The sequence below is a fragment of the Chenopodium quinoa genome, unplaced genomic scaffold (genome assembly GCF_001683475.1).
Source record: "Chenopodium quinoa cultivar QQ74 unplaced genomic scaffold, ASM168347v1, whole genome shotgun sequence".
In the NCBI taxonomy this organism is placed as follows: Eukaryota; Viridiplantae; Streptophyta; class Magnoliopsida; order Caryophyllales; family Amaranthaceae; genus Chenopodium; species Chenopodium quinoa.
The window spans coordinates 1,952,838-1,969,331 of record NW_018744991.1 but is presented as its reverse complement, the minus strand read 5'-3'; the positions used below and the strand labels follow the sequence as shown (position 1 = coordinate 1,969,331).

The window sequence follows — 16,494 nt, the reverse complement described above, 5'->3', positions numbered from 1 at the left end:
CAAACACGGTTTAGTATTCCCTAGGCAATAAAAATTCCCATTTATTGTAACTTTCTATAAACGTTTAATTCTCATATACAACCAAACGAGGCCCAAGTATTCCATATAAAATTTACTACTCCCTCCGTCCCCAAAAGTTCGACCCTTTTGGCCTAATTTTAGTCCCAAAATGTTCATCTCATTTCCACTTTAATACCCTCTAATTTGCAATAATATTTGTGCAAAATTAGCTTCTCCATGCAAATTTTGCTTTTTCTATAAACTTTTATTACTTTCTCTCTCTACTTTTTTGCAATTCCGATGTAAATTTCCTTTTTCAATTTACTTTTCTTAGCTTCCCCATATACTCTTATACTTCCAATAACTTTCTTAATACCCGCGAAATCAACCCAAAAGGGTCGAAGTTTCGGGGACGGAGGGAGTATTAACTAACAAGACAAGTAGCAACAAGAAATGAAGATTGCACACTATTGCAAAAGCCATGTTTGGCAATCTAAAGTCACAACTACAACACACACTCTACCTACTAGTAATACATTCCGCAATTCCTATACACTCTTCAAGACTAAAGGAAGGATCATTGATTACGTACAATACAAAAAAAATGATGATAACCCGCGAAATGGAGGAATTGTTACACAACTGCAACTGGTTTCCTATGCATATCCATCAATGCTATTGTTAGCATAGAAGCTGCCCGTGCAGGCTTGCTAATTTGACTCGAATTAACGCGATTTGCTGGTGCATTAACCTCCTCTTTTCTCTCATAAGGAGTGCTAAACCACTTTGCTTGCTTGTATTTTTGCTTCCTCCAAGGTCCCATGTGCATTTTCTTATCCTTCATGCACTTCTTGGCTGCGGCACACAATACCTTGATCAAGGCCTTTAGTCGGTCGGCTTTCCCTACGAAGACCTCGGGCAAGCGACTGACTAATCGGTTGTAATCGTCGCTTGCTCTTGCAATCTCAAAGTCCGCTCTGAAACTTAATTCGATTATCACCCTTACTTCTCCCCTTTTCGAGCTTGAATTATCAACTACATCAATGAATGTGTGCTCACCTGTAGAAAAAATGTGAAAACATTTAGCTCAAACATTCCAAAACAAAAATAATTCGAGCTCTAACATGTCACTTAAAGGTCAAGAGAAAGACGATACACATACAAGTGATACAACCCTTAGAGCTGTATATAAGAACCAAAAGTGAAAAACATTAAACTTATTCAAATATCATAGCATTGATCAACTTGTGATTAAGCATTCATTCCAAATTCTATTATAGCGTAGAGAATGTATTAAAGTTATATACATCCCTGTAATTTTTATTGGTTCGTCTAGGGTGCTACTCTCATTTTTTCATAGGTGTTTTCGTCTTTGTCTTAGTATATTACTAATTAAGTGTGCAGTGGGTTTTGGAGTTATAATGCTACATCTTTTATTTAAGTAAATTCAAACTATGGATCAATAGTCAATTCAATCCCACTTAAGTTAGGCTGGCTGGATCTAGATCCAAGTCCATAAAGATCTAATTGTAGAGTAACCAACAAACAACTTGCATTATCGCCCCTTATATGAGAAACAGATTCCTTTCTACAAATTGATGAAGATAGTAAAGACAAAGGGCAGTAAAAAAAAAAAAAAATTAACACTTTTAATAAGCGCCAACAATTAGAGGTGGTTAGTTAGCTAAAACTTTAACCAATCATGAAGTATAGAATAATGTATTATTTCTAGAAGTCTTTATATAGTAATTAATATCAAAGAAGTAAAGAATTTAAATTATATGATAAGCTGACATCTTCATCGACTTTTAGCTTTCAGACTTTTCGTTATAAACTTTTGAGTTTTGAGGTACTATATTTTCACTATATACTAGATGTTCCAAATACTCGTTACATGTACATATCATTGAATGAGATCTATACCAACTTTCAAATTAGTCCACCATATAAATAAGATTAAAAAAATACAAACAAGAAAAGGTATAAGAAATTAAAGGTAGGCAGACCCTTCAAATTCGATCCAAAACTTGTTCAAAATACTTATCAAATGACACAGATCCAGCACATACAACTAACTAATTTGAATACTCTAGATAATCTTCCAAAATTAAATTTGACACTTTTGACCATTGACGCATTGATTAAGCAGTGTAAAGTTAGCAATTTGGTAACTAAGAACGGAGTACAAATATTTTTATTTGTTTCACTTTATCTATTTTTATTTTATTTAGAATTAGAATATGTCATATTGACAGTTGCAATTATAATATGGCAATCATACATATATTTATACGAGTTAATAGTTATTGACATTAAATTGGTACTTGTTAAAATTACTCCGACTTGACTATTAATTACGGGGACAGATAATATTATGCTTCCTCTTTTCTTTTTAGTTGACACGTTTCTATAGTTATGTTTGTCAATGCACATATTCAACCGTTAATATCTTTAATTATTGAAAAACAAAAATTATAAAAAGTTGATATTTTGAAAATATATATCGTGACGAATCTAACAAAACCTCACATGACTATATTTTTCATTACGTATAAATCACAAAATACGGTCAAAAAAAAAGTGTAAATAGTGCCAAAGTCAAAACGTGTCAACTAAAAAATAGAGGTAGTATATATTAATGGAAATAATTTTAAAAAACGGAGATAATATTATTTACGATATGAACAATTCGAATTTATACCTGCAGGGATTTCTGGTGTACTTCTCCATTTTGTCCGGCAAATCGCGCTGTTGTATCCGGCTATTCGAAGCCTACTAGAGACCTCTCTTATCATGCAACTTCGGCAATTGTTTCCCGCCACCGCTTTGCCGCATTTACAATAATGCCCTTGATCTTGCAACTCTTTCAATGCCTCTTTGGTCACATTTCTAATACCCGTTTCTAGAGATGTCGTCCGGCACAATGTTGCCTGTAATTTATCATAACATGATTATTAGTAATAAATTAGTTCGAGACAATCTCATGCAAAAGTTCATATGTTATCTCATAATCATATTTTCTTTATGACAGAAACCTCACATATATTATAATTTCGTATTAAAAAATAACTTGGTTTCAAAATTATCAACTCAAAGTGACCTCAATTAGAACGATTTACCATAGTTATGTAATGAAGTTATTAATCCTAGCTAACAAACTTAATAACCAAATACATTCAATAATCTATACATATTATCAGTTGGTACAATAACTTTAATTTTGGAAATTGAACGGAACAAAAAAATAGCTAGATAAAACAAAAATTTGCATGAAACATTTCAAAGTCGTACTTATTCAACCAACTCTGTTTTATATTTCTAGCCTTTTTCAGGGGTGTTTTGAAATTTCCCTATAAATAAAATTAAAAAGACATTTCTAGGAGAGAACCCCATGAAATTAACTACGAAGTATGTGAAATGATTGATTATTATATAACCAACCCAAAAAAGTTAGCTAATTAATATAAAACTCAAAACAAAACAAAGATAAAATGTTACCTGCAAAAGATTATGCTGATTTTCCCAAAAAGTCTTATTTTCTTCAAAGATATTCCCCGAATTCTCCCCTTCTTCCTCTTCATCAAATATAGCATCACCCTCTTGATGATACCCTTCATTACTCGTGGTACTCTCAATAGACCCCTCCAAAAACCCGAACACCGAATCCGACGAGCTAACCGCTAGCTCGTCGCAATACTCCAACTTCTCATCGCCCATCGAAGTATCATAAGCCAACACCCGGCGCCCCGCCGGGAACCTCCCCGGTGCTCCGGTGATAGCCATGTATAATAATATCACACGTGTTATAGGTTGTAGGACAAGAAAGAAAGAAAGGGAGGGATATTCTAGTAGTAGGTTTATTTTTGTTACCACAAAATTTGATGGTATTTGTTGTTTTATGTGAATTTTAAGGGGTTGGTTTTATAGTTATATTTATAAGGCGAATGATGTTTGAAAATGGGTCCCACATATTTGGATCAACATGGGACCATCGAGTCGCCGCGCATATGGTGAACTAGGAGTAGACAGCTAAGTTCCACGTCAGATTGTTACTATTGTTTGATCAATGATTTTCTCAAAAATTAATTTACCTTGTTATTTTTGGTTGTGATACTTTTTGGATATACTTCATACTTGTATAATATGCTCGAATATTCTCATTTTTTCTTTAGATTATCCTCTTTCATTATTAATTCATCTTTGTGTACTTTTAGCTTTTGGGAGGAATCCAGTTTGGAATATTTTAAGAAATGCTAGGAATATAGCATTTTTACAAAGTTTAAGGACAACTAACAAAGGTAATTTATATTGTAATTCATATGGTTGATCTTGTTGTATCTCGACAATCTTTTCTTTGATGCAACAAAGTTATACTGTAACAATTTATAATACTTTTTTTTGGAGAAATTTTCTAAATGAATATAATATGTGATGGTGTATTATGTGCATGATACAACTGGTTGTGTTAAAAGCATTGTTATGCAATAGAGAAATGAAAAGTGATTATCTTGTAAAACAGTCTCAATAAGAGTGTCTGCTTGTATATATTTATTTACTCTGCAGTCAATAAAACCTTCATTGTTAAATCTCACGAGTTAATATTAAAAAAAAATGTCAATTTACTTATTATAAATCTCACAAGTATATAAATAGTGTAAAAAGATCAGCGTGCACTTTACTACTTTATTTGTATAATAAGTTATAATTGTAGCTAAAGAAATGCATTATATCTATTTAAAAGCAATGGAAGTTTGTTAAAAATTAATAAATAAGTAAAATAAAATAAAAATAAAAAACGTAATGGAAGTATATGCTAAGAGTATTCTTGCAATGAGAATATTCAAGATTATTTCCAGTGTGAATTTTTGTTATTTGTCATTAAATTATATACCCTACTTCGTAGATGAAAATATCAAATAGCAATAAATACTTTAAAAATATTACTACTCCGTGCAATATTCTTAAAATAATACGGAGTACCGAGTAATACGGAGTAGTTTGTTAAAGCTAGCAAATATTGGTACTGTTCCATTGAAGGAAAATGAACATAGCCGAAGAGTTGCAAGCAATACAGATTACAGATGACCTATGTGACAATGAGTCTTTCTCGTGAATGCATGCTGTATGTTTATGGAACAACCATGCGAAGAGGGACCCACCACTGCCAACAAGGATTTGATCTCATCTAGATTTCTCTATTCTCTATTCTATATTCGACTATTCGTACGTGGCATCTATAAATTCACCTCATTACTTATTTTTCAAGAATACCATTTTCCAACCTCTTATGATTAGAATTTTGTTTTTTTTTTGAATCTATCAAAAAAAAAAAAAAAAAATTTGTTTTTTTTGAAGGATCTTAGGATTATACTTTCATCTTTTTTCTATATTTTTGGTTGTGTCTGAGTGACTGACTCGGTAGTAATTAGTTCCAACAATCTAGAACTGAAATATGTAAATCAAATTAGTTTCAAAATCACCCTACCTTCAAATTAGTTTCAAAATCATCCTATTTAACTAATTAGTGGCGGATCTTGGCCAAAAATATTAGAGGGGTCGGGATTTAAAATTTACCTCTCACTCAAAATTAATCACTACTCCCTAGTATTTTATAAGTAAAACAAGAGTATTTAAGTTCATTAACTAATTAATTACAACAATTTATCGGGGGTTGGGCCCTTAATGGCCCCGGTGGAAGGTGTAAAGGATAATGATGATTTATTATCATTATTAATTACTATTTATAGTTTATTGTGTAATCCCTTGATTTACTCATTTAGGTTGATAGTCAAATATATCCCTTATTCTTAACTAATGTACCTAGACAAATACTCTAGTGTATCTAGTCATAGTCTAATGCTTACTTATGTACCATAAATACTCTTGTATACTCTTCAATATAATCAAGCTTTCTAACTAATTCCTTCATACATTTCTATCAGAAGGTCCCCTCTGTAGCTAATTGAAATAAATCAAATTAGTTTCAAAATCATCCTACCTATTTATAAGACAAAAGCTAACGAGCATTCTGGACTATAAAATAAGTAAACTAAAAGTGAAAACATTAAAGTAAAATAAACATTAATTATACTAATCGATGCGAAGAGCTTTTAACATACATTCCAATTTTAATATTATTTTAAGTAATAAATTAACTAATTATCTAACGTACCGGAGTTAAAACTAAAATGTACAACGTACATTTTTTGCAACAAAAAAACTATCTTAGACTTTTTTTAGTTGCTAAAATAAATTAGTACCTCGAAAAAAGAAAAAAAAAAGAAAACAAAAAGGTTGCTAAAGAAAATTATTGGAAATTTTTGTTGAATAGATAGCTATTGGTGTTTATATTTTTTCAAGAAAACAATAAAAAAAAATAAAAAAAAAATAAAAAAAATAAAAAATAAATTGAGTAGAATTTGAGGATTGAGGATTTGCAGAAAGTTAAATTATATTTAGTATCATGACTTATAAATTATTGTGAAGCATACAATTTGTTTTCAATGGGGGCTCGATCTCACTTTCGATTTCATGGGGTATAGTACTTGATTTAGAGTTGCTCCAACTAGTACAGTAGTACTTGATCAATTTCGGAATTCATTTTACTACTTCATAGTTAGCTTCTGTTCTTTTGAGCTTCTAGGCAAGCAGAGTAGTGCAGAACAGATTGAGCCAGTAAAGTAGAGCAAAGCAGTTCAAAAGAACAAGACCTTACTAATGCGAAATGAGTCTAAATGCCTAGGAAGTACTCCCTCTATCCCATATGCACACATGCCAATGCACTAGTTTAACTTTTTTTTTATATAATTAAATATTAATAAAAATTATTTTATAAAACTTTATATTAATATTTATCTAACAACATATTTTATGATAAAATATGTTTATATTATGTTGGTAAAAAAATTATGGTCAAAGCTAATGCATAAATAGTGAAAAAAGTCCAACATCTTATGTATTATATATGGGACGGAGGGCGTAGGATTGAAAGTTTGAAATTAATGTTGGCCAAGTTCAAATTTTGGGATTATGATAATCCAACAAAACTGATTTAATTTAGGATTGAAATCAAATGTGACAACTTTTTTGCATATTTAGTACTCCCTCTGTTCATTATTTACATGCCTACTTTCCATTTTTCCACGAGAATTAAGGAACTTAAAGATTCCTTAAAACTCATGATTGAGAAGTACAAATATGCATGTGGGGTTAGAGAGAGATAGAGAGAAAGAAAAGGTAGCTGGTAATTATTGAAAAGATGGAGAGAGAAAGTGTTGGAAAATTATGTGAAAAGTATCAAAAAAAAAAAATGATGACAGCTCATCAAAAAGAGGGTATATTATTAAAAAGTACATTATTTAAATAGAAATAGACATGTAAATTTGAAATTCTAAAAAAGAAAAGTAGACATGTAATTAAGGGACGAAGGTAGTAGCTTATTTGTAATATTTTTTTAACGAGTAAATTGTAATTTTGGAGATATAATTGAGTCGTTGGGAAGATTTCTTGATTAGTCAGAAATACGCGGCGTCTAGAGCTAGTTAGTAACTAGTACCAACTCAACTTATTTTTGTTGTCTATTGTGGGGCCAAGATGTTCCCTTGTTTGATTCTCCATGCTCAAATATTAAATTACGCCAATCTCCACTATCCAGTCTCCACGTGTTAAGAGGGTAATTTAGTAATTAATTAAACTCAATTATTGTGAAAGTTCCTAATTATTTCTGATATTTTCACATGGCTATGAAAGCTATTGAACCTTTAGTCTAGTGATAGGCAGATTTTCGTGAATTTAAGTCCACATGATTGAGAAGCGAAATAGAAAACATTCAAATTATTCATAATTTTCCAAAATTTATTACAAACAAATCAATTCATAATATTCATGCTTAAACAATTCTTAAAGTGCACATGTTAAAACAATTTACTATTTAAGAAATAGTTGCAAATCTTGTCACATTTTTTTAAGATAACTTGCATATGTTTAGATTTAAATGTATCAAATCACTCATATTTAATGTGAAAGTGTGTCAGGTAGATTTAAAAAGGAAATTGCTATACATGGCCTTTAGAACTACATATAAGCATTGAATACACACTAAAAAGTCGTATAAATTTAGGAAATTATAAAAATATAAACACTAATTATACCGATTTACGCGTGTTTTTGTCATGAATTCCTAATTTTTTAAGAGTGTATTTAATGCTGATATATAACCCTTAGGGCTACATATAGCATTACCCATTTAAAAAAGTTTTCTAATTAATTATAAATTAGCATAATTAATACTTGTAAGTATCAAGGAATTAAGGATCCTTAATCCTAAACTAATAACTACTGTATATTTTCATAATACTAAATTTTATTACTTGTATATGATTTTTATCGATGCATAATTGCATATATTAATAGTAAAAATGTAGTAATTCCCAGTGGTGAACTCGTAATGATTATAGCTGGCCTGCTAAACTCATAACGTAGTAGTAGTAGAAAAATAACAAGTAGATTAATTAACTACACTTGATTTCAATTCCCAAAAATTCCTTTAAAAAAAAATGACAACCTTATTGCCGAACATAATTCTAGACAGTTACTCCGGCCTCCTTAGCTCCTAATAACTCTATAGAAGTGTCAAAAACTTAGCTGATCAACCCGATTCAAAAGTAATTTAAAAAAATTTAAATTCAGTTAGTAACTTGCTTATTTGGATATAATAATTTAGCATGACTCATATTTAAAAATAGACCTGACCTGACTTCATCGAAGCCAATCTGAACACACGAATTGGCACCTCTACTCATTCCTCCCACCTCATTTCTTTTCGGTTGTAACCTACCCCAATATTGTTGCAAGTACCGTCACAAAATTTACAACTTCTGCACTAATAATATGATACTTTGTCATAACCTTAATTAATTTTAGAAATGTGATATTCATAGAGCAGCAGCTTTAATTTGGATGTAACTAGGTTTGCACTAATTGATTATGAGACGATAAAGTTAGTTACTCTACAAACATGTAAGGATTTGTTCCAGGGGAAGTTTAATTTTCTTTATTACTTGGAGATGCAATTAGTTTACTACGATTTTTTTTCCATTTTATATTACATTGAGGTTTATTAATAGCTCAGATTTTTGTTTAGGTACTACTCATAAAAATAATAATTGGTGAGCGGTGTTGTTTCTGTATGTATAAAAAAAATTCCCTATCTCCTATATTCTGTTTTCCATAATTTGTGCATTATTTTTGTATGCCATTCATATTATACAGAAAACAACCTAAAGAAAAAAACAAGTTCATGAAAAAAGAGAATGAAATATGATTTGACATACTCACATACACAAAACTACAAAAGTGGATTGTATGTGAATAAATGTAATGCACGGTTTAGCCAACTTATGGTGAAGATTGAAGAAATAATGTATGTCGACATCCATAACTTCCATGAACAAATAATCTAAGTGGGCATATAATTCATGAATTTATCACCAATCTTGCTTTGCGATGATGAAGTTATGACTTTTGAATTATGATCGACTTTATATGCTATGAAAATGAAGAGTATATAGTATATATATGAACAGAATATGAAGACATTAGACATCTAAAGAAGTAACAACAAGGTGGCCACCTTTCAAATTAAATTTCTTATAAATTTAAAATATGCACCGTTATAAGTTTTTGGCATAATAATCACACCCAAATTTTTGGCTTCGAGTTTTTATTTCATACTTCGTAATAAGTAATATATATTTTTTTATTGGTGTAAAGAAAGGCGCAAAGGACAATGATATTTTATAAAAGAGATTTGATCTCTCAAGTTTTAGGTATCACCTTAATATTTTAACCAACTTCTTTTTTTAAAGGAAGATTTTAACCAACTAAACTAATTGACATTCATTATAAATTGTTCAATTAACTTAACTAACATTAGTCATAACTCATAAGTAATAGTTAAAGCCCAAAATTCTTTTACTCATTGGCATTCATTTGGTAGCCATAAGTCATGGTCGATACTAGATATAATTATGTGGTGAAAAAACATTGTTTAATTTAATTTAATGCCTGGTTTATAAGTAATATAACTCACAATGTCATAATAGTACAGTAATTGCTAGTGCAAAATTCAATATGAAGCAATTAAAAAAAAATGAAAGTAATATATACAAGTAGATCATATGAAAACCTGCCCACAAAGCTAATTTAGGGGTTATTATAACTTTTTTTTTTTTTTTTTTTTTTTTTGTGGGTGCAATATTATATACAAAGTAATTCCTCTATCCTTAAATTTTTGCCCCATCATAAAAATATGGGTTAAACTTTAAAATCTTTGACCATTAAAAACTTTTAATTTATAAGAGATGATATATTCAAGTTGGATTTTGTTAGATTCGTCTCATTGTATATTTTATTAATATCTAGTTTTTATAATTTTTACACGTATGAAAATGAAGATAAAATCATTTTAAGATGTGTCTTAGAGACCGTAAAAAGTCAAATGGAATATTAATTTTTGGCTGCCCAATACTCAATAGGGTTTTGGGCAATTGTTTAGGATTCAAGATGATTCAGTTTAAGCTATTATTTAGAGGATCCAATTTCAAAGCCCACGCCTTGTTGCGTCGTGCTAGGTCATGCTAGATCATGCCAAATTTAAATTGTATTGAGTTGACGTACCTGCTAGTATAGTACGAGTATTATTCATCATCATTCCTAATAAATAAAATTCATTTTGCCCAATAGCTCCCATCGTTATATACGAATTATATTGATTCATCTTGACATAGATGATTACACTGATGCAAGTAGTGGTGGTGCATTACCCTACACATATACTATATTCACGTTCCGGTCTCACTGACATTTTTTTGGTTTAAAGAGGTCAGGCCGATCGAGCTAAGAATGATAGTGCATAATGTAAACGAATTTTAATTCTAAATCTTCAATCTAATAAAATCAATCAACTTGCATGGTGAATTAGTATAATATGCTCCTACATAGTTAATTACTTAGTATATAATTTGCTAGTTGTTCAACTAATTGGTGAAAACTATATAATTACTATATATATGTTGAGTTAGACATCAAATCTCAAAAAGTTTATTAAATTACAACTAATATACATCTTGATTCCTTGATCCGACGTTGAATGAGTCATTCAATCATATATACCTACGAGTACAAATCTTTAGTAAGATGATAAGGTGGAAAATCATGAAATCATTGAATAACATAAATGGATCCACAAAGTTAGTGTTATGATAATCGGACAGACTATAATTCTCATATTTTTTCCTTGGACATATACAATATACTTCGTAATAGTAAATCCACGAAATAATTCAATGTTGACGTCAAATTAAGGTATGCTCTTATCTTGCCACGCCAGACTGAAGTAACCAGTGAATTTTGATTAGCTTTATCTTCATTGTCATTATTTGACTTAATAATGTTATGCTACACCTACATGCATTCAACAAATGTCACACGGTGGTCTTTTTATTGTATATAATACTACTACTGTCTTTTTATTGTCGTAACATTTGTATTTTAACTTTATTCTCAAGAGATCCCTATAATAGCTTAAGCTTATGATCGAATTTATATTTTCTATTAGTGATCCGGTTATATATATATATATTAGATTATACTTTGATATGCAACTTTTGATTATCTTTATCCACAAATGATTCAACACATTTATGAGTAAAGTTGGCGTTGATTACTCCAATTATTACTATATAATAATATACAAAGTATGATGGACAAAAACAATTGATACCAAAATAGTCATAATGAATTCTAAAAGGATAAAGATGAAGAAAAACCAGGATTCTTCGAATACAGGAGGAAGTAATGTCATTTTCATGTATAGTAGTTTCCAAGCTTGGAGGAAATGAAATTCAGTGGGCAAGGTTTGGTTTCTCGTCGTATATTATTTAGGTATTGCCTAACCAAACGACAAAAAGGTAGGGTATTACATCTCTAGTACTCAGTATTAGGAACATAATTAAGATGTTGATTGTACTAACGAAACTATTATCCAAAGTTAATTATTCTTTATAAAATTAATTAACATAAGGTGCATAAAATACATAATTATGATTATATGCTATATGCCTATGTCACTACGGATTTTATGTTTAATTTATGCTAATGAGGACAAATTAACGGACAAACAAAGTAGTAATTAATGGCAAACTCACTCCTACTATGTTCTAATTTATGATTCGATTCTACTAAATTTAATCATAGTATATACTAGATGAAGCCCATGCGATGCACGATTAATTTTTCAAATAAAATATTCTACTAAATATATACTAATCTCCTAAATTTTGTGATATTTGCTTTCTTACTATTTGAATTTTTTATTTTATTTCACAAAGTTTCATATGTGGCCGGTCACATCGTGTGGTCAGGATTACTTAGTCAAGAGTTACTATGTTGGTCAAGGGTTACTTGATTGGTTAGGGGTTACTCGGACAGTCAGGGGTTACCAGTGTTTTGGTATATCTCTGCCAGCCATACTATATGGTCAGCCACACGAAAAATGTGCTGATTTAATTATTATAATTAATATAAAATTTTAGATCTAAAATAAATTGCATTTTTTTTATTGGTTATAAATAATATTTTTCCTAAGTGATGCTCTAAAATATCTCGAAAAACTCTCCTTTATTTAATTTTTGTAAAATTTTATCATAATATTGGTTCCATTAATCACCCAAATAAATTATTTAATTTCATTCATGATAATTTTTAAAAATAATAATCTTATGTATCACTTTGATTATTTTTAAATTTATTATTATAATCCTACGTAGCGTTTAAAAAAACTTATCTTACGTGGCATAATCGTATTGTAGCATTTTAAAAATATTAATCCTACGTAGCGCTTTTATTTTTATTTTTATTTTTATTTTTTTTATTAAAATCCAACGTAGTAGCGCTCTAAAAAAACTTATCTCATGTGGCATAATCTTGTTGTAGCGTTTTAAAAATACTAATCCTATGTGACGGTTTAATAATTTTTTAAAAATTAAAATCATACGTGTCGCTCTAAAATCTCGGGAAAAAACTCTCCTTTATATATATACTAGTTTTGTGCCCTGACGATGCCCAGATAGTTGATAAAATTTTAAGATAACATTTTTACTTGAATGTTAAATACGGTCAAATAATTCGTTCTAATAATGTAGGATATTTAGACATACGATTTCATATGGAATGTACTTTTTGTAGTTTTGTTTGTAAATAGATATCTAATAACAATGCATTTTGTATGCGGCTAACCAAACCATCTGGCCGGACAAAGTAACCCCTATAAAACTGATCAAGTAACCCATGTAATACTACCCCTATATATAACACTGATTGAATAATCACTATAACACTGACCAAGTAACCCCTATAGCACTAACGAAATAACTCTGATCTTGTAATAGTTGGTGACACGGTTTGGCCAGCTACATATGAAACTTTGTGATTAAATATATTATAAATGGATCTTATTTTAAAGAACTTTTTAAAATGAATTTGATGATTGAAATAGAATTGAGTTATAGGATATTTATTAAAAGTTATGATTAATTTTGTATATATGAAATATTAGAATTTTATCGATAATAAAACTCTATGCAACAATTTAAACTTAAAAAATCTATCCAAAAATCGCTTACTAAGCATCATATGTGTCACAATAATAATTATTTATCTCCTACGTGGCGCGACACTTGGCGAAAAACTGGAATGCCAAATGTCGCTGTCTTGTGGCCTGACTGGAAGACCGGCTTTATTTATTTAGTGACTAATTTTGTGCCCGGGCGATGCCCAAGATAAAAGTTTATGATAAACTTTTTAGATTGAATGTTAAATATGATCATATAATCCCTTTTATAATGCAGAATATTTAGACATACATAACTGAAATTATATTTTATTGAACTGAAAGTATTTTGACTGAACTAAAAGTATTTTTACCAAAACTAAAATTATTTTTCCTGATTAAAACTTATTTCAAATTCTCTATTATTTTTGTAATTAAATGAAATATATTGTATATGGATCTTATTTTAATGAACTTTATTTTTAACACGAATTTTATGAAGGAAATAGTACCGAGTTATTAATAAGATATTTATTGAAAGTTATGATTAATTTTGTATATGGTGAAATATTAGAAGTATATCGATAATAAAAAAACTCTATACAACATTTTTATCTTAAAAAATCTATCCAAGTTTCGTTTACTTAGCATCATATGTGTCACAATAATACCTATTTGTTGCCTACGTGGGGTGACACTTGGAGAAAAAGTGGAATGCCAAGTGTCACTATCTCGTGGCCTGACTGCGAAACCGGCTTAATTTATTAGTGACTAGTCTTGTGCCCGGGCCCAGGTGGTTGATAAAATTTTAAGATAATATTTTTACTTGAATGTTAAATACGGTCAATAATTTGTTTTGATGATGTAGGATGTTTAGATATACAATATCATATGGCTTATATTTATATGATAGTGTACTTTTTGTAGTTTTGTTTGTAAATAGATGTCGATGACTTGAAATTATTTTTATTGAAGTTAAATTATTTTCACTGAACTGAAAGTATTTTTAACAAACTAAAATTATTTTTACTGATTTAAACTTATTTTTACTGATTCTCTAATATTTTTTAAAAATAAATTAAATAACAATGCATTTTGTATGCGGTTAGCCACACCATCTGGCCGGACAAAGTAACCCTTATAAAACTGACCGAGTAACTCTTGTAATACTAAATGAGTAACCTCTTATACTAACTAAGTAACCCCTATCTATAATACTAATTGAGTAACCATTATAACATTGACCAAACAACCCTTATAGCACTAATGAAGTAACTCTTGTAATAGTTGGTGACATGCTTTGACCAGCTACGTATAAATGTTTGTGATTAAATAGTTATAAATGGATCTTGTTTTAAACAACTTCTTAAAACGAATTTGATTATGGAAATAGAATTGAGTTATTGGACATTTATTAAAAGTTATGATTAATTTTGTATATATAAAATATTAGAATTCTATCGATAATAAAACTCTATACAACAATTTTATCTTAAAAAATTTATCCAAAAATCGTTTACTTAGCATCATATGTGTTAAAAAAATACATATTTACATCCTACGTGACACGATACTTGGTGAAAAATTGAAATGTCAAGTGTTGCTGTCTCGTGGCCTGGTTGCGAGACCGACTTTATTTTATTAGTGATATAATATTAGATTGCATAAAGCCACATTATAAAGAAGGTCAAGTGAGATGTATAACACGAGTAATACTTTTGAGAGAAATCGTTTTTAAGCTCCCTTTGTAATGATTACATGAAAGATTAAGCTTGTTTATAAAGAAAGCAAGACATAAGTACATAATTTAAGTTTCATTGTTTAGAGAAGATTATTGTCCGAATTTGAATTGAAGTTCTTTTTTCCTTTCAAAAGAGTATATATAAGGGAGATGTTTGGCCGTTATAAAATTAATTTATGCTTATTCCTTTCACTTTATAAACTCATTTTTCGATGAAAGAGATGTCTTAGTACGAATAAAGATGATGAAACATAAAAAGAGATTAATTATAAGCATCTTCTTGCAAATATGTTGCTCAGGCTCAAGCACTCAACTGTACAATTATTATAAATCAGATAAATCACAAGGTAAAATGCCTACTTGAGACACAAAACGTGTAATACAAAGTTAATCTTATACTAAGCATAACAACCATAATTATTACAGTAATATTTTTAATTGAAATTATACGCTGATGAACGAACAAATTAAACTTCAAATACATTGATATTATTTTTATTTAAAAAAAAATTTAGATCATTTGACAAAATTGACTTGAAATGATATTGTAAAAAGAATTGTTAAATATATTGAAATTGTTGACAAGTTAAAAAAATTGCACCAGCCGGGAATCGAACCCGGGTCTGTACCGTGGCAGGGTACTATTCTACCACTAGACCACTGGTGCCCAATGATGACAACTGGCCACTGAATAAGTTATTGGAAGTTATTAAATATTACAACATCATCAATTCTTTGAAATGACTTTGAAATATAATGGCTACCCAACTATTGTAGTTGGGTTACAACATCATCAATTCTGGACTTTAATTATTCATCTACAGTATTAAATGCCATGAAACCCATAAAATCTATCTATCTATCAACCTATGCTAAAAGCAAATTCTTCCTTGACATTTGTTTACCTTGTGAAAATTTTTCCCGTCTTTTTCGTTTTTTTTTTTTTTTTTTTTTTTTTTTTTGTTGTTGTTGTTGTTGCAAAATCTTTCAGTAAACTATTTATAACTTATATATTTTCTTTCTAATTTGACAATCATATTTCATATGTACCCAAAAGAAATATTTCTGATATCTTTTATACACTTTATATTTGTAATATTATTGTCAAAAATATGTAACAAACGTGCATTGCACGGGATTTTAA

At 29.5% G+C, this 16,494-nt stretch overlaps 1 protein-coding gene and 1 non-coding gene across 2 annotated transcripts; both read right to left on the bottom strand.

Annotated features, from left to right (window-relative positions):
* Positions 1-250: 250 nt before the first annotated feature.
* On the bottom strand, positions 251-3,972 carry LOC110706917. The gene is made up of 3 exons (XM_021884909.1): positions 3,499-3,972; positions 2,702-2,930; positions 251-1,059 (listed from the first exon to the last, which is right to left on the bottom strand). Exons 1-3 carry the CDS (start codon positions 3,781-3,783, stop codon positions 635-637), a joined length of 939 nt encoding a protein of 312 aa, XP_021740601.1. The 5' UTR covers positions 3,784-3,972; the 3' UTR covers positions 251-634.
* An 11,974-nt stretch (positions 3,973-15,946) lies between these two features.
* TRNAG-GCC lies at positions 15,947-16,017 on the bottom strand. Its single transcript has one exon. It is a non-coding gene; the product is annotated as a tRNA-Gly (tRNA).
* Positions 16,018-16,494: the final 477 nt, after the last annotated feature.

Bases quoted from the DNA above. Each gene is read 5' to 3' on its own strand.
- LOC110706917 (XM_021884909.1), bottom strand. From the start codon at position 3,783: ATGGCTATCACCGGAGCACCGGGGAGGTTCCCGGCGGGGCGCCGGGTG. The intron at 2,931-3,498 runs GTAACATTTTAT...GATAAATTACAG, and splicing joins ATCAGCATAATCTTTTGCAG to GCAACATTGTGCCGGACGAC. The intron at 1,060-2,701 runs GTATAAATTCGA...TTTTTTCTACAG, and splicing joins TACACCAGAAATCCCTGCAG to GTGAGCACACATTCATTGAT.